This window comes from Melozone crissalis, unplaced genomic scaffold (genome assembly GCF_028551555.1).
Source record: "Melozone crissalis strain CALT ecotype California unplaced genomic scaffold, PUWL_Pcris_2 ptg000004l_1, whole genome shotgun sequence".
In the NCBI taxonomy this organism is placed as follows: domain Eukaryota; kingdom Metazoa; phylum Chordata; class Aves; order Passeriformes; family Passerellidae; genus Melozone; species Melozone crissalis.
In genome coordinates, this window is record NW_026535782.1 from 19,363,661 (window position 1) to 19,388,311 (window position 24,651).

General features: G+C 35.2%; 1 protein-coding gene across 2 annotated transcripts in view; it reads left to right on the forward strand.

The window, feature by feature from the left end:
* The window catches only part of IMMP2L (inner mitochondrial membrane peptidase subunit 2), a 407,502-nt gene extending 385,431 nt beyond the window's left edge, over positions 1 to 22,071 (forward strand). For both annotated transcript variants that reach the window (XM_054276083.1, XM_054276092.1), the window contains exon 6: positions 21,593 to 22,071. In XM_054276083.1, coding sequence (XP_054132058.1) covers positions 21,593 to 21,712 — 120 coding nt within the window. In that variant the 3' untranslated portion in view covers positions 21,713 to 22,071. The remainder of the gene's footprint in view (positions 1 to 21,592) is intronic.
* The last annotated feature ends 2,580 nt before the right edge of the window (positions 22,072 to 24,651 follow it).

A 24,651-nucleotide genomic window follows, 5' to 3' on the forward strand; every position in this document is an offset into this window, starting at 1 on the left:
AAAATATTAGTTAAATGGAGAATCCAATTTTTTTTCATATCCTAGCTTTAGTTTATATCTTAAGGAATGACATCATTTGTCATTGTTTACTAGAAATTAATGATTTTACTAGTGTTTAGGGGACATTTGGAATTTCCATGAAACTGAAGGTTTGTTTAATCCAGTCACACAAAATTTTCTAGGGTTCGTCTTGGAGGGGTGATATGTAAAGGTGTTTAACCACATTTTGGCCTCAACAGCAGATTATGTCCACTTTCATTTTTAATATTCATGCAATGATTTATGCATTCATGTGCTCTGTAATTTGTTGTTAAATTTTCCTGCCTATAAGAGCAAACCTGTGCTGCCAGTGAAGATACAAGCTGGGACAATATGAAAATGGGAGATATGGATTTACACAGAAAATTATAGAGTTCAAAGTCATACATTTTGTTAAGTTGGGGTTTGTTGAGTCTAGAGATGTCAGTCATTTTTACCCTGAGTAATTGGACTTTATAGACTGATTATTACAGTGTATTAAAAAGGATCAAAAATTTAAATGGCCAGGCACAACAAGAAAGCTGTGGATTACATGCCTCTTGCAGCAAAATTAACATTAAATAGAAAGAGAAAAAGTGAAGGTGACTTCTACTTAGTTCTTGGTGTTTGTGAGATATGAAGTGCAATTTAATTCACAGATGGAACAGCATTTTTAAAGTATCCTAAAATTAGTGTCTTCTTGAAGAGATGAATAACACTGTTAAGCACAGTACTCCCTGATGCATGAGCAGTGAGAGATGCCTTGCTGTGCAGTCTAATCTAAGTCTAATCTTTGAAAAAGTTGCAGCTTCTCCAGCTGAGAAGCTCTGAGGCCCTGCACTGGATCCTCTGAACAGTGCCAGCATGCCAGCCTGTCTACAGGCTTTACTGTCTTAGTTCTCAATACTTTTCAAAAATTGCTACAATTTCTGTAGATATCAAGGTTTGTGATTTATTAGATGGATTGTTTTTTAAATTTTAGTTTTGGGAAGTGGGGTGTGAATTTTAAGGTATGTTATTGACTTGGAACAAAAATAAACTCGTGACATTCTTTGATATTCAGTTGGAAAGGCTACATTATTCTAGGAACTTCATAATTTGTTCCAGTTATCTGTAAAAGTCTCAATTGTTGATCTGCTTGATCATTGTTATTTTCATAGAAATAATGACCTCATTATTTTTAACCTGCTTTATCTCTCAAAATAATTTTCATGTTGACTTTCTTTTTTACTTTGGGCAAGTCTATGATGGCACCAAGTGACTGCTTGGATGATTCAATTTTTCTTACTTCAGTCTGCTTCTAAAAAGAGTAGTAGCTCTTGCAAAATCACATAGGCAGCCAGTGTGGATTCTTCTATAATTCATAGAACAGCATAAAATGCAAGAAAATTATCTCAGAGTTACTTCTTTTCAGAGAAAATATTAATCAACTACCTGCAGAAACAAAGCTCCAGCACAAATCCTTCAGCGTAACTTATTTTTTTCTTTCTTTTTCTTTTTTTCCTATTTCAGACTAAAATTATAGACCTCAAGTTTATTTAAACATGAAAAAATGGGGAAAATTAAAGCTATAATCCCTATTATCTTAATAGAAACTTATGCAATATTTATAACCATAAATTACTATAAGCACTGCCTGTTAATTAGACAGTTGTAAAACTAGGATCAATTGTCATCTAGGAACTGGACATTGACTTTATCTTGAATGTAAAAATGAAATAAAAATAGATCATTATTAGCCCTATCTTTTTTGTTAAAACTCAGCTATTTTTATGTTGGAACAGTTCTTGATTAATTTTGTATATGATACTTCTTTTACTCTCCATGCACTCTGGACAGTAAAGTAAGTATGTAGGCTGGATACACAGAGTCCTCTAAAAGCAGACAAAACACAAATTTTCACTAGCACACCATCTTCTGATATTTTCTAGCAATTATTTCTGCATCTCCCGATTGCATCTCTGGCAGTGAGTCCTCAATATATTTTTATTCTTCCCTGGCTGCAGATTGCTCAGGCTTCACACAAAAGATTCAATCTGAAGGTACTTTTAGATGAAGTTCTTTCGACTGTGAGTAGTACAGAGTGACTGACTCATTTCAGATGTAGTCCCATAGAAAAAACATGGCATATCTACTGCACTGGAAGTGGAATCTAAAAAAGAAAACCTGGGAACTGAGGTTAAATGGAAAGTTTTTAAAAAGAAAAAATGTGTGATTAAATGCTAGCCAAGAAATCTTTATGCTTTAATTCTAAAATGAATATTTTTAATCTAGTTTCGCATCACTGATTTTTAATTATTTTTAAATTTTTTTTTGGTGGCAGTGAGTTGCCATGGTTAGAACAGAGGCAGTATACAGCAATGCCTCTGCGATGGCTGAGATGAGGTGATTTCTTTCTCTGAGCTCAGCAGCTTCCTGAGCAAACCATTTTAAAGCAACAAAACTAGATATAACAAATGTGTTATTTATACAGGTATTGCTACATTTTATCAGGCTGCCCCAAGGGACCTTGGCTCTACTATTCTCTCATTCCCTGACTCCCAGAGTTGTCATGTACCATAATGGTATTTAACAAATTTCATTTGGAACCTGATTCCACTCAAGGTCACTAAGATTTCAAACCCTGTAACCTATGCTCAGTAATTGACCTGCACTTATTACTACTCTCCTTTAGCATTGCAGTATAAATAGAAGGACTTCTGAGAATTTTCTAAGGAAGGAAAAACCTCACAAATTATTTGTTGAACTGGGAAATGCAGTATCAGTGTATGCAGGTTTTGTGCCAGTGAAGGGAGCTTTGCTGTTGTCCTCTCTAAATTTACTACCAAGTAATTTAGAAAGCTAATTTAACATCAGATGATGTCTTGCATTTATTTCAAGGATACCTTTTGAACAGATAGATTTTAATGGAGAACATTACATGATTTTTAAGTCAATATAGAAGCCCAGATTCTTTTAATTAATCATAAGCCCTGAGCAGAGACACCCAAATTAATAGCACAGTTGCCTAGCTTTCCTCTAAAGCCAAGGGAGAGAAATGGGGGAAACTAACACAACTTACTACTGATCTACATCCAATATCAAGGTCTTCTCTTTCCACTGGTTGTATACAGAGCTTAGCATGATTTCCATTTTAGGCTACTGATTTAGATGAGAGAATCCAAGTTTGCTGAATATCTCATGGGATTTCAGGAGAATGTTGAAAGAATGTCTAGTAAACAAACAATTCAATCAGTCTTCATTTAACCTCAGTTCTTAGATCTAAATGTTTTCTCAAACTCAATTTCATAACTTTAAATTTCTAACTTTAATATGCATTTTAAACTTTTCCAAATAAGACTAATACCTCAACAGTAATCACTGCTTTCTCTGTTTGGGAATCAGAGCACTTCAGCAAAAAGTATTAATTGCCAGCTTGAATCAATCTTTTTCTGATGTCTCGTTCTAGTACATGTAGTTAATTTAGGGCTATCAATACACCTAAGGAATTTCATGTATTATTCCTCCTGCATGCAATAACCTCTTTTTCAGCCAGAGAGATGTTTTTGTAGGAAATCTCTAAAGAAAACAAGATTGCAACAGGTATTCCAAATACAGAGGAATTACTCGAGATCATTCTCTGGTGATGACTAGGGAACTTTTCTTATGTAAAGTATGCTTGAATTAGGAAAAATTGCAGCAGTGTAAGCCAAGGATGATAGGGCTAAAAATCTTTGAATCTATAACTTCATCCACTCAAAGAACCCTGAATAAGGGTCTGAATATTATTCCTTTTGTGGATATTTGTCCATATGCTTCAGTAGACATTGGAACATACCAGTGAGGTTAAATGCAATGTCTATTGAATCAAATGCAATTATATCTCTTAAATCTAATCAGCTCTGTGTCAGTCTTGTAAATTTTACAGTAATCTGCACTATATTCTAATAGCTGTCTGAGTGTAATACCTGTGAGGCAACTCACTGCTCACTGTTTGCATCTTGTCTTCATAAATGGACAGGAGATTCAGAAATTTTGGAGGGAGCAAGCATTCCTTCTTGTTTTCTTAAGGCTTTGTTCTGTTAGATAAACAAGTTCTCTAAACAAGATCTTTGGGTCAGTGGCCCTTTTTAATGCTGAAAATATTTTTTTTTTAAGTAGCATTCACACTTCTGTAATAGAAAACAAAATATTTGAGGTTTGTTTGGGGTTTTTTTTCCCTTGGAAAACACAGAATTTCTCTAAATACTTTTCTCCTTTCCCCCCCTCCCTATGAATAGAAGCAAGTTTATAAAAGCACTTCAGTAAGTACCATGAAAAACAGTGCCTGTGTAATAGTGACATTCATAACTCCATGTATTTCTTGCATGCTTTCATGTTTCTCAGATAAGTCATGACAAGCTATGGCATTGTTACATATTATGACTGTTGGAAATAATAGTCCTCATCAAAAGCAAAATGTAGTTCAATTGACTAGACTGTCATGTACTTATATGCGAATAATAAGAATAATTTTAAGCCTTGTTGCTCACACTGTTCTATAAATTAATATTTGAAACCTGTAAGATTCAAGAGGTGAAGTTTGACATACACGTTTTACGATCTTCTATAAATCTGCTGTTGCTTTCTTTCCTTTTTTTTAATCTCTCATTTTGCAGAGGAAATTAAATAAATCTTGGGGTCAGACTCAGGTATCCTTAAACATGAGCAATAGCCCTGGTTTACAGGAATAGTCCTCTAAATTATGGCAACAAGCTTTCAAGTAAGTTACTAATCAGTTTGAGGACAGGTTCAGGCTCCAGTCAATGTTCAAATTATACCTGAAAATAAGACATTAAGAAATTCACAGTTGACTGTGGCTTTTTATATGCAACACGTATCATTATTTAAAAAGAAAATTAATACAAACAGGCATACACACACATATATATACATAATTAGTCCTGGACAGCTTTGTTTTCTGTAGGAAACACCAATGAACTGAGAACTAATCTCTTAAAAAGCCTTAAATATTAGTATCATAATCAAGAAATTACAAAAATAAAATCTAGGTTTTACTTCTACCGCTGACCCTGGTTTGTTGAATAAAGATACTCTTATTTTTAATTTGACTTTTAATTTCTTTTATTATCATCTAATTGGCTTCCTGTAGAATAGCAAAGAAATACTGTTAGCAAAAATGATTTCTATGTTTTTGTTGGCCAGCACATTTTCAAACACTCTGCACTTCAAGTGGCTTATTTATGAAAAATAAAGGGCACTTCATATTTAAGAATATCTTTTTTAAGACAATTTTTGTACTGCACTTTGAAGGCTGAGAAGTTTTCAGAATCTTTACCGTATCCTTGCCAAACTCTTAAAGTAGCAAAAGAAAACAAAAGCTCACACCCAAGCTTTCCCTATGGGTGCAATGTCATGAGCAAAATGTTGACTCCTGAGTGATAGAATGTGACACACTCCAAATCCAAAAAGGATTTTACACAAAAATGCCATGGCTCATCATGTTAGTGTCTTTGTCAAACAGAAAAATTGCATTTTCATGAGCAGTTGGTTACCTTTTCTGTTCAATTTATGTCTCTCATACATTATTACATTGGCATTTGATAGCAGAAAAATTGGAGGACGCAGACTAAACAATTAATGGTTTTCTAGTGTTCAGCAAGATAATATCAATGACCTAGGTACCATGAAGTAGGAGGGAAAAGGAAGGAAAAAGTAACTGTGAAATTTTAACTTCATTTTTTTTCAAGAGAATAATAAAATCTTTACTATTTAGTGATCAACAGGGCACATGTACCAAGGATAAATTAATGTGACAGGCTGTCATCTGAGCACATTTCTGACATGGCTGTAGGATCCAATCACAAGTTATTGAAAAGCTATCATTTTTAATTACTTACAAATAGTTCTAATGAGCATCTTTCAGAATTTCACTATTTTACACACTTTTCAAAAACCTCATTAAATAAGAATTAATTTTGACATATTTCTAAGTAAGAAATCTAAAATTATAATCATCAAATAGGCTCAACATTGTTTCTGTAGGAGCAATAAATTTTGTTAAAGTAAGATGTAATCTGAATTAATAAAGGTTCTGGCATCTTTTTCTTAGTAGCTTCATGTCTATGGTTCTTAAGAAAAGGAATATTTTTCATGTGTTTTTTCATTATGTAAATGAGTACTAAAAAATGGTAAGTAGACTCAACTTTTTGGTTGTTCCACCTTTGAGCAAGTTGTTGATTTGAAAGAGAATGTCTCAATTTTTGTGTATGTATATTTTGAAGAACAGCCTGTCTAGTATTTTCATTAGCTTGAGGGCTTGCTTTCGCATTTTCAGAAATGAATTTAAGGGATTAAATAGTGTTAATAGCAGTGCCATGATACATGCTAGCAAAAACTTTAAATAAACATAGAGCTTTAGAGAATGGGTTTTACTTATGTAAAATGTCTTATAACTGCAGCATTTGAAAGCCAAAAAGGTATTGAAATTTTTTTAACAGTGAAACCTAAAAACTGAGACCAGCTGAAATATTACCTCTGTGAATATACTGCTTTTATTATTTTCTGTTTCTGCTATGTTTTCTGAATAGCAGCTATAGCATACAAAAAATTTATTGTACAAATTTCATATTTATTTTACCTTTCTTTAGAGGAGAATCTCAAGTTCTCTTTAAAAACACTAACTCTTTATGATTTAAAAGGTGACCATAACAATTTGCTTCCGTTGCAATCAGACAGGTGAGATGGCTTCCCTGATTCTAGATGAGGTTTAAAAAACAAGAGAGATAGGCTATGCCTCATTAATCTCAATTAAGGCCTAATCTAAGGTGATGTTCTGTGGTCAGAGAACTAAGTATTTGTTCAGATGCCATGGGATTTAGCATTTCTGTAGAAGAATTTACCTTTTGTCTGAACTTGGAAATTAATTTGTCTTGGAAATTGTTTCTTTATTCCTTGTCATCCGCATTCTGCTTTTATGCGATTATGCCTTGCTCTCCAGCACTCCTCATAAAACAGCATTTGGGGCTTTCTGGTGGATTCCCTTGCCATTGTGCAATGGCGTGAGGCAGCAGAGGGTCGGGGAGCTGGAGCTGGGTCCTGCTCTGCGCAGCAGTGGATGGAGCTTGCTGGTTCCTCGTGCCTGGGGAATGCTGCCAGCCAGCAACAGGAGGCCTTGCAGATAAATAATTGAGTCAGGCTGGCACACACATGGGAAAGATAACAAGCCTGCCAGAATGACACCGTAGGAGAGGTCACTCAGGAGTTGTGGCCGGACTTAAGAGGGAGGAAAATATCAGGATTCTATCCAGATACGATCTGTACATAAAAATTCCCTTACAGAAATGTGTACTAAAGGGCTTTGGACTATCTGGGAATTAATATCAGCTGAGTTCTTGCAGAGACTATGAAGAAAAATGATATAAGGTAGTATTTTGAGATTGAAGAGAAAGCTGCCTTGCTGCAGAACACGGCAGGTGCTGCACTGGACTCTGCTGTTTCCATGGATGCTCAAGGTTGATCTTGTTCAGTCTAAGTTTGAAGCTCTTGATTTCTTGTTTAATGGGTTAGTATTAACTGGGAATGTTTTCCAGTTGCAGCTAATACTGATTTTTCATAATTTCTGATGTTTGGGAAGGAAGTATTCTAATTTCAGGATGTAGGTTGTTCAAGCATCTCGAAACTCCTACTAAAAGGCTCTAGATGCTATTTACATATTCCTTTTTATATATTTTTTTTTAAAATCCAGCTCTCTTAATAATCTGGCCCTACATTTGTCCATATTTAATATGAACTACACTTTACCTTATTATTAGCTACTAATTGTCATCTTCTTACTTTCTGCATTTAGAGAATCATGACTTCGACCAATGTATTTCACGCATGCTTAGAATCACATCCTCCAGTCTACAAGCACACAGTGTGGCTGACTCCATTTTAAGACTGATTCTCTCTTCAAATGTGCTAATGATGCATACCACCAGGCTCCTGAGGTCAAGGCAGCTTCTGATTCACTTCTGCCTTTGTGTGACTCCAGACAGCATGGAAACTTAGGTCACTGTGAGAAAGTTGGAGTAAACCAAACATGGGAGCCTTTTTTTTGGGTTTTTGTAGGTTTGGTGGTTTGCCTGTTCAAGAAAAACATGCATTAGATTAATTGAACAAGAAAATACACCAAATGTTTTGGAAATGAGAATGTAGGGTCCTTACCAAGCTCAGAGTGGGTTGCTTAAGCTGTGCAGTCACGGGAGAACAAAGATGCTGAGGGGAGGTTGCCAGAATCCATTGCGAAGCAATTGTAATAGCCATCTTCCCACTGCCTTTGCCCAGAGCTGAGGGAAATTTAGTACTCTAGCAAGCGAGAAGATGAACTATTAATAATGATCTCATTAAAATATGGAGCATTTTTTAATCTGCTTTGAATGCTAAGATCCTGAAGCAGAAAAAACAGCTCAGTAAACATACAGGAATATATTTTCTCTGCAGCAGACTGATGAAAATGTATCAGATTGTGCTGTCTGCAATTTCACTGCTGCTGTCTCCTCAGCTAATTTGAGAGACTTGGATCTTCAGGCTTTATAGCAATGGTGATGGCTACACAGTCTGTTGCTGACAAAAATGTGGTTTTTGTCCCAAACCACTGGGATACAAAATAAGCATTGGATTTATAGCATGTTTTTTATGTGATTTTGTTATAAAGGTAAGCACTTAAAAGGAATTTTAATCACATTGATTTTCTTACTGGAAGTGAAAGTGCTCCATGTAAAAAATTAGTTTTAATGGTGTTAAGTTTTAACATGTATATCTTTGAAATCCTAAATGTGCTAATCCTTTTCCTGTACTGATGACCTGGCAGCTCTGTGTGGTTATATCTTGCTAAAATAGCTTAATAGCTACATATAATCAGAAAAATGGAGCCATTTAAAGAGTTAATAAATCTAGATCATCAAGTCCCTGGAAATTTATTCATTTTATTTTATTTTACTTAATTTTAATAATGCGCTCAAGTGTATTATTTGAATATTTAAAGTTCAGCACATGCTTTGCTGAACTATGGCTTGATTATGACTATGAGAGAATTTTTTATTACATATGAACTGAATTCATTAGTCTTCACTACTTTCTTACTTATCATGTAGAGCTGAGGAAAAGTTTTAGTTTCTCCTTGAGATAAATGTCAATCTTGATTTGATCCACAGTAAAGCTGTGGATCAAACCTTCTCTACTGGATTTGTGTGGCCAGGTGTTGCTGTGACTGGGGGGCAGAGACAGGGCTGTGACTTCTGTGGGAAGCTGCGTGTGCTAGAAGCTTTCCCTGTGTCCAACAGAGCCAGTGCCTCTCCAACATGGACCTGTCTCACACCGGAGAAGTTCATGGAGGATTGTCTTCCATGGGAGGGACTGCACACTGGAGTAAGAGTGTGAGCAGTTTTCCCCTTGAGCAGGAAGGAACAGCAGAGACCACGTGTGATAAACTGATCATGGCCCCATTCCCAATCCTGTGTGTGCTGCTGGGGTGGGAGAGGGAGAATTTGGGAGTGAAGTTGAACCAGGGAAAAAAGGAGGGGTGGGGGAAAGGCATTTTTAAGTTTTGCTTTGATTTCTCAATTCCCTGCCCTGATTTGATTGGAAATAAATTAAATTAATTTCCTCAAGTCAAGTCTGTTTTGGTCATGGTGGTTACTGGTGAGTGTGATCTCCTTGTCCTTATTCTCAGCCATGAGTCTCTTGTTACCTTAGGCCAATTAACTGAACCTCAAATATAATGATCAAGAAACTCATATGTGGGCTTCTCCCATTCTTCTCTGTTTTCCTGATGTCCCCATAACTAAAGGGAGCTGGCTGCTGGTCCCCTGCCCCTCCTCTTGTTGAGTCTGCTGGGGCTGCTGGTGCACAAGCCATGCCTGGGACTTGATCCATCATGCCACTGCTCTATACAACTGGCTTCTCCATAAGGACTGTTGTTCCCTCACTGAGGGACTTTCCTGTGGAGAACTAAACAGTCATCTCACATCTAAGATGTGCAGTCCTTGTAGACTCAGGACTGTGAGGAACAGTATTTGATAACTTATATCTTGATAAGGATGTGTATCTTATATTACTGCTATATTTTTGTGAAACTTTTTTTCTCTGCAAAACCTCTTATGCCATTATCCTAAGCTAATCAGAAGTGAACTAAAAAAAAAGAACTGAAGAGGATTACTTAGGTAGGCTAGAGAAAATATATTCATAAGTACATAGTGTCAATTATTTAATCATAAATTCCATTATGAAGTGAAAGGATAGCTATATGATTGAAATGATACAAAGAAGCCTTCTATTTTGACAAATGTCACAGTATTATATAAACACAAAATGCTAAATAATAGTAAGATTGGATAAGAAAAATATTAATGTTTTCGAGGGTTTTTTTTCCAAGTAAAGACTAGGTTTAGTAAATTTAATCTTCTTCTCTACAGTTTTAGCAAAAATACAGAATAAATCAGATAAAGAAAAGAGAGAAAGTATTTCGTATTCTTAAATTCATAGCTATTCTTATAGCTTTAAGGAAGAGAAAAATATTTTTATATATTAGAAGTATTTCTGGGTTCCCCCCCCCCCCCCCGGAAATCAGCTTGGGGAGATTACGTATACAGAACTCTCTTGATGAAATTTACCAATTTAGATGAGTTCTAGCTGTCCTCACACAAAGAGGTCTATTAAAAAGTCTTTTATATTTTTAATAACATATCATGCAGCTATTTAATGACATTTTGATATCCTAACTGCTCATTGAATATTTACTCCCTGTTGCTTTTCATGGCTCGTATTACCAACAGCATGTTTTCTGTAAGTCAAACTGTTTCTGTCGCCATTTTGAAAGAAAATATAGGCAAGTCTCACAGTAGGACATTTTGAAATATTTAGTTAAGTGGAATAGTCTATTGAACAGTTGTTTTTTTAAGGTAAAAGAAAATAAAAAATATTTTATGAAGAGTATTGCAACAAATTAATTTGTATCAGACTAAATCTAAAAATGTAATAAAAACCACAGAAACTCTGACCCAGTTGACAGATGTGTTTGCTGTACATACAAGGTATTGTTGCTGAAAATGTCTGACAAATATAGCTTTAGAAAAGGCTTGCTTTGCCCAGTAACAGTTGTAATATCATAAGGTCTTGTACCATTTTGTTTTAATTAAGAGGTAATTTTTCACTGATTCCCTTAAATTAACTTTCCTGTCTACTGCTGGCCTTTTTTTTTTTTCCTTTCTTCCCTCACCATTTGATAATTACTGTAGCACATCTGCCAAGGAAAATTAAAATTACGAACTTTCCCAAATACTCACAATGCTGTCCCATCACAGCGATGGGTCTGTTCAGGCTGGAACTATTCCTACAGACAGAAAAGACATCAGTGGGTTGAGATTTTCTCCATGGCATCCTTTAGTCTTGGTACTTCTATAAGTTCAGAAATTGCCCTGATTTTTGACCCATGAGATCAGGTACTTTTCTGAGCTTTTAGAAAATATATGAAGAATAGAAATTAGCTGCAACTAGCATGCGGGGGGTTTCACATCACTTGTCTTGAAGAGGAATTTGAGTGTATCTAGAGATTCAAGCCTACTGCTTCCTTCTAAAGTAGGACTACTTCCTTTCTTTTCAGTTCTCCTGAATGAGTCTGAAATGTCATCTCTGCCAGCTTGCAGGCATATGATCCCTGGCACAGCTGTGCATTTCCACAGATATTTGATGGAATTTCACCTGTCATCTTAGCTTGTTTGTTCAGCTTTGAATAGTAGCCTCTCATCATTAGGGCCTGATTGATCTGTGAGTGTGCAGTTGCAGCAGAGCAGGATCGCACCAGGGCTCTCACCCGTGTTGCACAGAGCATCATGGTAAATCTCCATGGCCAGGGCAGTGCCAGGATGCAGAATGTGGTTCTCCTGGAAGCACAAAGGACTGCAGAGGAGGGGCCATAGAGCAGAGGACATGGTCTCTGCTGGAGGGCCAGCCTGTGGGGATGAGTTGTGTCTGTGGAGGAGCAGCACAGTGAGAGTTGAGCTCCTGGATAGTGTGTGAGCTCTTGGGACCACTCAGTCCCTGCTGTGCTTGAATGCCTTGCACTGTGCCACTGTGTTTGCCAAAGCTTCAGCCTGAAACTGAATTAATGACATGCTATGGCACCAAACTGGAAATCGACTCAATTTGTAATGTACAGCAGTTGTAAGTTGTAATGTATCAGTGTTGTAAGCTGAAAAATATCACTAAGCCTGACATTGTTCTGACTGGTGGCACTGATACAATACGTTCCTGAGCAGGAATTCACATTGAAGTTTTTTATGTATTACTAAATAATTAATATGCAGAGATTTTGGAATTAGCTAATACTTTCTAGGTGAAGATAATAAATGTGTTTTAGTAATTCTTTTCTTCCTGCCACTTGATTTATCAATTCTTAAAATATTGAATTGCAAATGTATTATGGCTTTTTTATGTGTGTCTCTTTCATGAGACCTGCTAGTACATTTTGTTTTTCTGTTGAGTTACATGACTTAGTGACAATCCTATTTAGTCAGGAACTTTGTGCATCATCCAGTGAAATATTAAAAGGTTTTAACTATTAAATGATTTTTATGTATATGCAGCATGCAAAGCACATCATACTGTGCACTAAGCAAATTCCTTTACCAGTTTTATTACTAGAAATCTCAAATAAATAATGGATTGGCTTATAAATCCTTTTGTAGACCTATTTATCATAATGGCTCTGTTAATCATAAACAAGAAAGAGTATTTGCTAAGACTGCTATGCTTATTGAAGAAAAAAGAAAAGTAGTGCTGTGTTATATGCTAACCTCTATTTAAAAAATACATCTTTAGAGAACAGAAAACACAGAAAAATTTGTGAAAGGGTGAAGTTATTTAGTTATAGTGGCCTTTTCAATAATATATCCATGACAATTCCAATAAAAGGCATTGAAATGGAATTCAGTTCATGGAATTCTTGTACTAAGCCTGTTACTGTGTTTAATGTGGGAAATGGCATTGACAGTTGATTTCTTCAAGAGATGGATAAGTGATGCACTACTTTATACTGAATTCCTTTAAATCTGCACTACTTTGAATTTCAATTATGGTTCAATGTTAACTAGTTTTTTTCTACACATTTCATGGTAAAGAAATCTCATATGTGAAATACATTCTGTTTTCAGTGACCTTTTCTTTACTTTTCCTCTTTTGTAACTTTAGGTTTATATAAGCATGTAGATATGATAGAAAAATGAGAGTGCAATCCAGTTATTTTGATATTTAGTACCTTTTTTCAATTCAATCAATAACCTGAGTTATCATTACAGTGCCATGCTCACCTCTTCTTTTGTGAATAGCTTAAATTGCAAAACTGTGTTGGATGGGTGCAATCACAATTGTTATAGTAATGTCACACAGCTATTACACGCTAAAATTTTATTTATTCTGAGAATTTTATTAATTCTGGGAAGGGAATCAACCATAGCAGTTGAAACACATCTCTCTCTTGTACATGATTATTTGTGGTTTTTTCTGTGCATATATGTGATGGGTGTATCATTTTTAAGTGTAGATTTTCACTATTGAAGATTTTCTTAAAATAAAATAGTTGTCGTTTTTATTTTTTCATATTTTAAAAATGTATTTTCTATCTAAATGAGCACTTATAAATTTGATAACTATTACAGACCTTGACTGATTATATACTAGCTCTGTGAAAGAAAACACATATGGGATGTTTTATCAATATCTGGAGCTGCTGTTTCAGCTATCAAACTAATGGAACTGTAATGGAACACTTAGTAGCAAAATTAATGGGCTGCATTCTTTTCTTTGTCACTAGATCTGTGTGGCTCCATTAGGTCTGATTTCTCCAGTCACTAGAAGAAAGAACAATGAATATGCTGGCGCTATGCTATGTATTAGAAAGGAATCTATCACTTTTTGTATTCATGAGCTAATTGGCACCTTGTTACCTCAAACTTTGGTGAGCTGATAGAAGATAAAGAACTTCTTTTCTAGTATTGGTTTATTTACGAAATAATTTATTGATTCTAATATTTGTGTTGTTCTTGGATTCATAAAAGAAGGAGGTGAACAATATTTGTTTCTTCTGTCACTGTTCATTATCACAGATATTTCTACTAGAGAAAGTGGTTTCTCTGGGATTTAACTGTAATCCACAAGATTTTATTTTTATTGTGCTCTTTTCCTACTACTGCACTTGATAGTACTTGTTTCAAGGTTCAACCATGTACAAAAGATGAAAAGTAATAGCAATCATGTTTTCTTTCTATTAAAGTATGGATTTTTTTTAAAGATTAATTTACTGGGACAATTCTCTGTGAGACCATTTTACAGCAACCATCTAACATCAAAACCCAGTGCCACAACCTTTCTTAAAGACATGCAACCTCATTTGACACAGATAGCTGTTCCAGACTTCATATTTTTCTTAGGGTTATAGCTGAAATGTTGGGTAGTTGCATAGATGTTTCTATTTTAAGGATTTTTTTGGATTTTGAGGGCTGAAATATTTTTGAACTTCTCACCTTTTTCATTAGCCTGGTCCCTTCACACAGTTTTCAACATTGATGCAAATTTGCCAGTCTTTAAAGATACCAGTATCATCAAGCTGATTGGCTGATGGAATATGGGTAGTGGGGCAATGAACTAGTAGATCTGGAAAAATTTATTGAAACTCTATGCCTGCTCTAATGGGGCCATCTCTAAATCACCCAGGGTTTTGCCATATTAGAGGAATTTTCACCTTATGTATATTGACACATTTCAGAGCCTCTCCCTGAACTGGCAAGTATCCAGCCAGCAAAATATAGTCTGAATAGATCTCTGCTGCTCCAGAATTACTCCTAACCACCCCCAATGAGTTTGTGTCACGAAACAGAGAATTTGAGAAGAAAATTTTGTATATGATGCTCCATATTGCCATGGGAAAGCCTATTATAAAGCTTCTTTGCTAACCTGCATGTGAAAGGAAAAAATATGAGGCTATATTGCATCAGAGAATAGAAAACACAATTTGAAACACTGTGATTGTTTCTACTGCTTTATCTTTGTTTGATTTGAGAAAATGTTAGGTTTTTTCTGTTTGAATGTTTATAATTGGACATGACATTTGAGAGACCTGTGCAATATTGCTAGAATATAAAAGACTAAAGCAAAAATGACTACAAAACCAGAGACTGACCTTTTAAATTGTAGTTTTGTCACTTTTGATGAAATTTCTCAAATACATAGGTAGTGTGGCACTTGTAGTTTAGTTCTATTTCTAGTTTGTTGGACAGCTATTACTGTTCCATTTCAGTGGTATTTTAGGGGGTTTGCACAATTTAGACATTTATTAATGAGACCGGAAGATAGGAGTGTTGACTGTTTGCTAGGCTGAAATAGGATGAAACAAGACCATCTTTCTTCTTCAGAAGTGTATTCATACCCAAGTTCTTTTCCAAGTACACCCTCAGAGAGGATTTTTGCACGGATTCAATGTTAAATGCTATGCTTTATTATTTTCTTCATATTGACTTTGCTTATTCTGTGACTGATCTAGATATTCCAAGATTTCTAATTTTGCACTTTGTAATGTGATTATTGCATCACCTGTTACAAAATGTGTTTTGTGTATGTTTAATGTTTTTATTGAAATAACTAAAATTTCAGTCACAATTCCCCTAAGTCAAGATACAATGTGGGGAAATCATGAAACAGTCCATCTAATTTTTTAATTTTGATTGTTTTGGAGGTTTTTTTAATGAAAGAAATAATTAAATGTGTTTATAAACATTTCATCAAAATCACGATTTTGGTGTCAGAAAAGCATGAAAAGAAATACAAAGTGAAGAAAAGAAAGATAGCTTTTCTTTAATGTGCAACACTTAATGAGAATTTATGTAGCCTTAGAAAAAAAAATAAAATTAACATAATGTAACAGTCAAAACTTTGTTGTGAGCAAACCAGGAAAATTTCATGATAGGAGAAGCCACGGAGTCACAGCTGCAATAAAATCGCACTTTACAGCATTTAAGTCTAATTAATAGAGTTCATTCAGAGAATGATAGTACCCTTTGCACTACAAATTATCAAATTAAAACACAAGTCTCATCAAAACAGTTTAAAAATCTCACACAACCACTTTCAAGTGTCTATCTCAGCAGTTATGCTGCCCCTTTGGGTCCCAAGGTTGGCAGTATCCATCCTCCTCAAAAGACATGAAAAGGGTGCTTTCATGAGTTGCTGGCACCCTGAATTCTTCACTAGGAGAATTGTGATGTCAATGATTTCCTCTTCCTCAATTTCCACTAATTTAGCACTTTTTACAACTTTTTTCCCTTATACCTTAATGCTTTTCAATTTGTGTCTCTATTTATTACATATTTTATTTTGTGCTAGTATATTCCTTGTTATTCTCCACAATTTTTTTCTCTTTTTGTCTCTTTGTGCCCCTTAAAACCTTTCTGACAGTCAGTTGTTTGTTTTAATGACCATTGCTAGGTTTTTTCAGTCTGTTTAATTATTCTATGCCTACAGTCCTGTATAGCTCATTATTATTTGCAAATCACAAATATCTCATCCTATACAGAATATTTACTTTTTAATGTCTATCCAAAAACTCTGATTATACCACAAAGCTATGCAAATACAAGCAAATATAAGTGCAAATATACAGTTTTGCTTATACCTATGCAGGTATAAGCAAAACTGTAACAAATTAGTCAATAGTCACCTGATGATTAGAAAATTTTTTGCATCTAAATAAGCTGAATTAAAACTCCAGGCAGGAGAGGTAAGTTCAGACAAATCCTGAGAAATTGATCTTGAGGCCTTGCAGAGCCAATACAAGGTCTACAGCTTGTTACTGGCAGTGGTAATATGAATTGCAGGCTATGATACAGCTGTAGTCACATCCTTGCATTTTTGTTCTGTCTCTTGTCTTATTACATGTCTAGAATTGTTCAAAGTGCATGTAAATATGGTTTAGTGGTGAATCGTGACTTAATGGTTGGAGTAAATGGTCTTAGAGGTCTTTGTCAGTCTAAGTGGTCTTTAGTTCTATGATTCTATGGTTATTACTTCCAAATAGAAAACTGACAGATTAGTAAGTCTAGTTTTTTCAAAAGTTTTAAAGGGTTGGATTTTTTGATTCTGCAGTGCTGTTTCTCAGAGTATATTTAGTGGTGTTCTTCATTGTTTCAGAGTTGTTACAGAATTTGGAATCTTGGCTGTTTAAGGTGCAAAAAAATAAAGAAGGCATAAGTAAAGAAGAAGCAAGGGAAAATCTGTAGGGAATGTTCCTAAACCAAAGTGAACTCATGACTAGGAGCTACAGTACTTGAATTTAGCTGTTTGGGTAGATTTTACATTTTCTGGGGAAGTGGAAAATACCCTTGTCAGGGTGTGGTGGTTTCACACCAGCCAGCAGCCCAGCTCCGTACAACTGCTTGTCCACTCCCCCACCAGCAGAATCTGGGAGAGACTTGGAAGGGTAAAAGACAGAAAAATTATGGATTGAGATAAAGACAGTTTAATAGTAGAAGCAAAAGCCACGCACACAAGTTAAGCCAAACAAGGAATTAATTCACTTCTTCCCTCTGCCATCTCAGGGAGAGCAGGGCCCCATCACATGCAATGGTGACTTGGAAACTCAAACATCATCATTCCAAACCTTCCCTTCTTCCTACTTTTCCCAACTTTACACACTGAGAGTGATGTTATATGGTCTGGAATATACCTTTGGTCAGTAGGGGGGACCTGTCCTGGCTGCACATCCTTCCAACATCTCAGGCATCCCCAGTCTCCTTGCCAGTAGCAGTAGCAGTGCAAAAAACAGAAAAGGCCTTGAGTCTCTGTAAACACTGCTCAGCAGTAACAAAAACATCTCTATTTTATCAATGCTGTGTTCAGCACAAGTCCAAAACACAGTCTAGTGCCAGCCAAGGTGAAGAGAATTAACTCTACCCCAGCCAAAACCAGCACATAGGATCACACCATTATCTGGACTTTCCTTTTCTTGAGATCCAAATGAATACCTGTCATTTCCATAGAAATTTTGACGTGCTCCAGTGTATGCTGCATATATACAGACTCACTACAGTCTGAATACTACTTTTCCCACTTTCATGATGTATTTTAGAACCAGAGGATGTGATATTATTGTAAGACTTCATACTAATAAAGGTGGTTTATCCAAGTCTATTAGGACAAAATGAGCAAGATTATTGTAAGTAGCACAGCAGATAGCACTATCAGTCTTAGGCTTATCTTTTCCTTATGCAGTGCCAAAACTAATCAGTTTCCATACTACTAACATACTCACAACAAGCAGACACTGAGGAAATATGCTTTTAGCACAGTAACAGTGTCAAAACAGTATTATTAATTCAGAACTTACCTTGCAGATAAAATTGCTGTGTTAATGAAGTGACTTCTTAGTTGTTCAACTTAATATTCAAAGATTTAAAAATAGTTTAAACAGCTCAGCTGAGGCGCAGTAATATTGATTCAATTCAATGTAATGGCTGTTTTTGCCCCAGCAAGAACAACAAATAGGTCATAATGTTGACATTGCCCCCAACTATTTAATTGCTGGCATCTCTGTGATGGAAAGGGAACACATTCCTCAAAGAATTTATGTCTGTTAAGTACTGATTTTTTTATAGTTAAGACAGTGTTTCAAGGGAATAAATTTATTTTCTTATGTAAAGGGAGAAAATAATGTCTATAAGTGAGGTGATTAATTAATAGATTATCTCAGTATTTCACTGTTACAACAGAAAGTGTAGCCTTTTTGTTCACTCTTCTGAGTTCATTCATATCTAACCTTGATGAGGGCAAATCCATTTGCAAGGGCAGGTTATTCTCTGCGAACAATTTTGTTCTTCCTCAGTGAAATTCATGGCTGGTGTGGTAAGTACAGAATAATAATAGGCAATGGAAAAAAGTTATTATGGTTGTTTGCAGAAGTCAAACATCAAGGTGCTTTTAAAGTGAACCTTTAAGTTATTATAAAAGAAGTCCTATAGCATCAGTGTACTGTTATTTAGCAAAGGCTTCCATCACCCAGCAATATCTGTTTTTCCTTTTTAACTCTAGTCATGCTGTAAATCATGTTTATAGGAAGAAGACTTCTTTATTAGTTTCTAGGCAGATGATGGTCAGTAGAAATAATCCTCTGGGCAAAATTATTCCCAACCTCAGTTTAAAACACGTTTTGATTCATTTATTATATTCTCAGTCTGTTTGCAGACCTCCTGCTGACATCAGTAACAAGCAATGTACTGAGAAAAACACAGAGCTTTGAAAATGAGATGTTATTTGTGTTTGGAAAGAGTATTCTGACATTTTTTTCTCAGTACTAATGCTGTCACATTTTATATGCAGCTGTGGGATTTGCTGTGGTTTTATATTTTGGCACCAGCCTGTAATGTGTGTACTATCATGCTGTATGCTCAGGGAAAAAACCCAACATGGTAATATTACATTTGCAGCCCACTTTATGGGCTAATTAAGATACAGGATGTTGTGAATTCCATAAATATCAACCAAACTGCACAAAAGTGTGTCAAGACATTAAAAAATGTTGCTCAATTCTATTTAGAAATTGTTGTCACTTAGCAGCCCATCCTTTGCTTAAATGTAAGGAAAAGAACTGCTACGGATCTGGGAAAAAAGTGGTCTCTGCAAAGAATCAAGCAAGTGAAATATAATACTAGACTTCAATTCAGTGATCCACTTCAAATTCTTTTAGATATCATGGGTTATTAAGTAACCAAATTATATTCAAGTAATTCAGCACCTGCTTCATCAAGCTACAGAATATGGAATTAGATATATACCACTTCAGCTTCACTGATTTGATTATGTAGTAGAGAGAGACTGGTGAATATATATTAATCTTATGAAATTAAATCAAGAAAATTAGCTGAAGATATTCCTAGGGGTCTATTTGGTGTCTGTTTGCATGAAATGCTGAATTACCTGCTTACTAAAATCACTTTTTTCTTTTTTTTTTTAATGAGAAATGGAATGGAACTGAGTTTACATAGGAATTTAAGCAGCAAAGTAAAAGTTCAAACCAGAAATCCATTTAATTCCTGGCTCTTAAAACAGCCAATACCAGATCATTGAAATATAAGAATAAAGCATGTATACCTTTTTTCTCTCGGTGGTTCCTAAGATGGAGTATAGAGACTTTGTTTATGTTGAATTACCTGTGCTAGACTTTGCTTCCATCATTATTTTTTAAAACATTTTTCTATTTTTTTTCTGGTCACTTCTGTATCCTGCATAATGTATGCAAGTATGATGTAATCCTGTACATTCTGAAAAGCATTTCCTTTTTATTGGCTTAAAAAACTTTAGGATAATATCATAGATGTTTCCTTGTTCTTATGAGAAATAATGACATGAGTCAAATAAAGCTTATGCATTTTTTAATCCATGCCATTGCTAATTCTGTAGCCATTATAACACTGTTGTCTGTTTAGGAGTCTGAATTATTCAACCTTTTCACAGACACAGACATTCCAGTATTTCTAAGCATGATTTTGTCCTGTTTAAAACTTCTGTTGGTGCTGGATGCTTACTACATGCTATTTTCTCTACAAGTCTAAACAAATAATTTAAAATGCAGAAGTTTATGCTGCAGGCTTTTCAAATTAACTGAGATTAACTCCATACAAAATGACTTAATTTCAGTGTTAAGTATGGACTGTCTTATCTCAGTCTGAAATTGTGACTGTTCTATTCTTACTTAGTCTAGCTATTTTTATACCATATATGAAAAGGATCTAGTTTATAATTTACTTAAGATTTTCTAAGCAATTGTGTTTTCTATACTATGTTATGTCTGATTCATTTATAAGCAATATCAGAATTAAATTTTATTTTAATTTATTGAAGTAAAATATGAGTGAAGTAAACATTAATAAATAATAAGATGCTAAAACATGTTTGCGAAACATATTAATCAGGTTTAAGTAGTTCTAGCACTTCAAAAGTTTTTGATCTGTAGAGAAATACATAGAGATTTCTACAATTCACAGTAATTTTCATTTTTCGTTGAAGACAAAATGGAGTTTTGAAGGAGAGAGATAAATAGTAAACACAACATGTTTAGAAAACCCACTATTCTGGTGTGGTTAGTACACAGGGATCAAAACCACGACACAGATTCTGTTGAAATTATTTAAAATAGATACTTAAAATTTTTTCTCAGGACCTAGAATAATGAATAACAAAAAAGCTTTATGTGGATTATAGAATGCCTCACCTATTTTGAGGAGCTTTTTTTTCTTGAAAATGAAAAAAAACATTCCTACTTCTGTATTACAGACAGTGCATTTCAGCAAGCTGTTTTGAGTTCCAAAAATGTTTTATCAAAAAAAGAAAAAGAAATTGTTAATTGTTAGTAAAGACATTTTCTTCTCCCCTCATTACATGCATGAGAGACTACTCACTCTTCTGCTTTGTAGCTCCCACTGCTCTAACAATCATCAGATGCTTTGTATTTTTCACATAGTGATTTATTTGCATTACCTAACACCACCTCTGGTTTATATTTTGGTTGCAGGTTTCTCTTGGTCTCCTCCATGGCCGAGCCACTCATATTCTCTGGCCCCCACAGCGCTGGCAGAAGCTGCAGCCGATGCTTCCTCCGGAGCGCAAGCCGCTCCACAGGGAGCAGGAGTGACCTGAGCCTTCAGGCAGGAAACCACTGACGTGAAATTCAACCAGAAAGAGTTCCAGTGGTCTTACCATCACCTGTAAGAGCTTTGCCATGTGCTCTGACATCAGTGTCAACAAATACATGTGACGTCTAAATGTTACAATGCCGCCAGAAATTCTTTGTGTTTCATTTGTTTGCTTGTTCTATTGTTTGGTGGGTTTTAAAAATTTCCAACATTAGGGCATTGTATATTAATTCAGTTTGAAATAATTGGTTGTAAAAACTGAATGTTCATTTTTTTTTCTGGAAGCAGTAACATGCTTGGCTTATGTCTGTACCTGTGCTTCTCTGGACAAGAAACTATTAAAAACTTCGATAAACTATTCTGATCTTTTATATCCACCTTGTTTCTTTTGTAAATGCATGGAAATTATTAATATTGATTGCATGTGAAAAAAGAAAAAACCACCCAAAACATATATACTTTGGATTGTCCTATCAGTACTAGTAATGAGGAATCAGTACTTCTGTCAGTGAAAACTTTTAATGCAGCTTATTTCTATTTTTAGTGTGAGTGCATATTACTTATTTCTATTTTCTTTTTCAGGATAAAAATAGTTTGTTTATATAAATATTCCCTGTTTATCTTTCTGAATTAGGCATTCAGTCAAATTGTGCAAATGATATTACATTATCTGAAGGCAGTGTTTAATTATTTTTTTCTAGTAGAGTAAATCTTCGTTAGTACTGATTGCCACATTTCTTTGAAACTATGTAATTAGATAAAATATGTGATTAATATTCTAGTATATAGTTAATATTATAAATATACTCTGTGAATAGGCACTAAAGCTGCACACATTGAAAAGAACTTGGAAAATTACACATTTTCAATGACAAATCAATATGACCCAGCCTTTGTTCATATTTATTGAATTTTACTTCACATAGGCTAGTACTAGAAAAATTTAACAAACCACACAAAAGATCTTTAAATGTTTTCAGCTAAAAACATGCAGAACTTCAGGCAGATTATCAGAACTTCAGGCAAGATTAATGTCAGTCTACAGTTCTTCGAACACGCACATCTACCTTGTGAGTTAGATGATAGCTTCAATCACTGTAAAAATTATCTATTACTATCTAACTTCTTAAATGCTCCAGCTCTTGTAGACTCTCTGAATACTTTATGTGTCACGATCTTTCTTTGTTCCAAAAAGGTGTTCTACAGGTCTCTGAATTCTCTTAGTTAAACTAATGCAGTTTGTTTGGGTATTATTGCAGTAAATTCAGAATTATTCAGGGACAGAAGGAGAATCCAGGGAAATACATGCCTGTGAGCTTGCCCTCGTGCTGGGGAATATTATGGAACAGATTACCTGGAATGTGATCACATGGCCAACCAGGGGGTCAGGCTGAGCCAGCATGGATTTAGGAACAGCAGGTCCTGTTCGACCAACCTGATCTCATTTTATGACAAGGTGACCTTCCTGGTGGATGAAAAAATTGTGACAGAAAAATTGTGGATATTTACATGAACTTCAGTAAAATCTTTGACACTGTCTCCTACAGCATTCTCATGGGCAAGCTGGCAGCCCACAGCTCAGACAAGTGGTCTCTTCACTGGGTTAAAAATTGTGTTCTTATGTCAATATTTTTCCATACTTGATATTCCCTGAACCATTCCCATTTCACTGACTTTGATCTCCTAAACACCTCAGAAGTGTTGTGCATTACTGAAGTGCTCTGCCCTGCACCCCACAGCAAAACCTGTACCCGTAGGCAGGTCTGCCAGGCGACCCAGCCAGCCTCCCCTCTGTTCCCTGGTGTTAGCTGTACCCAATGGGGTGGGTCCAGGGGCTTCAGTGCTTCCTTCGTTGCTGTAAGATGGGACTTTCACAGTTTGATGACTCCTGAAACAGACACAAAGGAGTTAAATCGTGGTCTAATTTGGGTTCCCACAGCTTCCATTGTTCTCTTGGGCTCCTTTGTCTTTGTGAAGACCACCTCATTATCATGTAACCTATACAGGCTATGAAATTTTCAATGTCCCAAGTATTCAACTGTGACATGCCTCAAGGAATATTTATTCATCTATATTTGCATACATATATTTATAAATATCCACGCATTTATATGTAGATATATGTAGGATATACATGATGAAATGTTGAAATAGAGAATATTAAGTCTGGAGATGGTTGTAAAGACTGATGAAACTTTGGAGAATAGTATTAGAGCACAGTGATCTGAATTTGATAATGATGAGCAGAGTGTCTGGTGCAATAATTACCCATATACACGCTGGATTATGTTAAAAGAAAATTTTGGATATTACAGTGGATTGTAGTTGAGCATGAGGAAACAATATGCTGAACAAGGAAAATGCACTTTGTAAACAGCAGTACAAGATGTAAACACAGCAAACAATATTCTTTCTACATTCATGTAGGGCGTAATTTTAGGTGCCAGATACAAAAAAAAAAAAAAAAAAAAGAGAGGACAACTGGAATATTTAGCAAGACACAACAAAAATAGATAAGAACAAAAAAAAAATCCATGAGAAATGTTGGAAGGACTTGGGTTTATCATTTAGTCTTCAGAGTTTGAGAGAGTCTTCAAAATGATGAAAGATTGCTGTGAAATGCAAGACAAACATTGGTTTTCTAAGTTCATCATGTGTGGGAGCAGAACTAATAAACTTATAATGCAACATCTGGATTGTTAGATTAGACATAAAGAAATATTTTAATTAGAAAACATAATGAAACACTTGAATAGATTACTTTCTTATTGCAAGACCTTTTTTTTTTTTTTTTTATCAGGCCTGTTGGAGACAGAAGGATGGATGAACTAAACCTGAGGTCTACATCAGCTATTTTATTCATTCTCTGATCAGGTCCTCTGTACTTGGGAAACTTGGTGTTGCCTTTGATGCTGGGCAGGCAGTTGCATTAGTATCT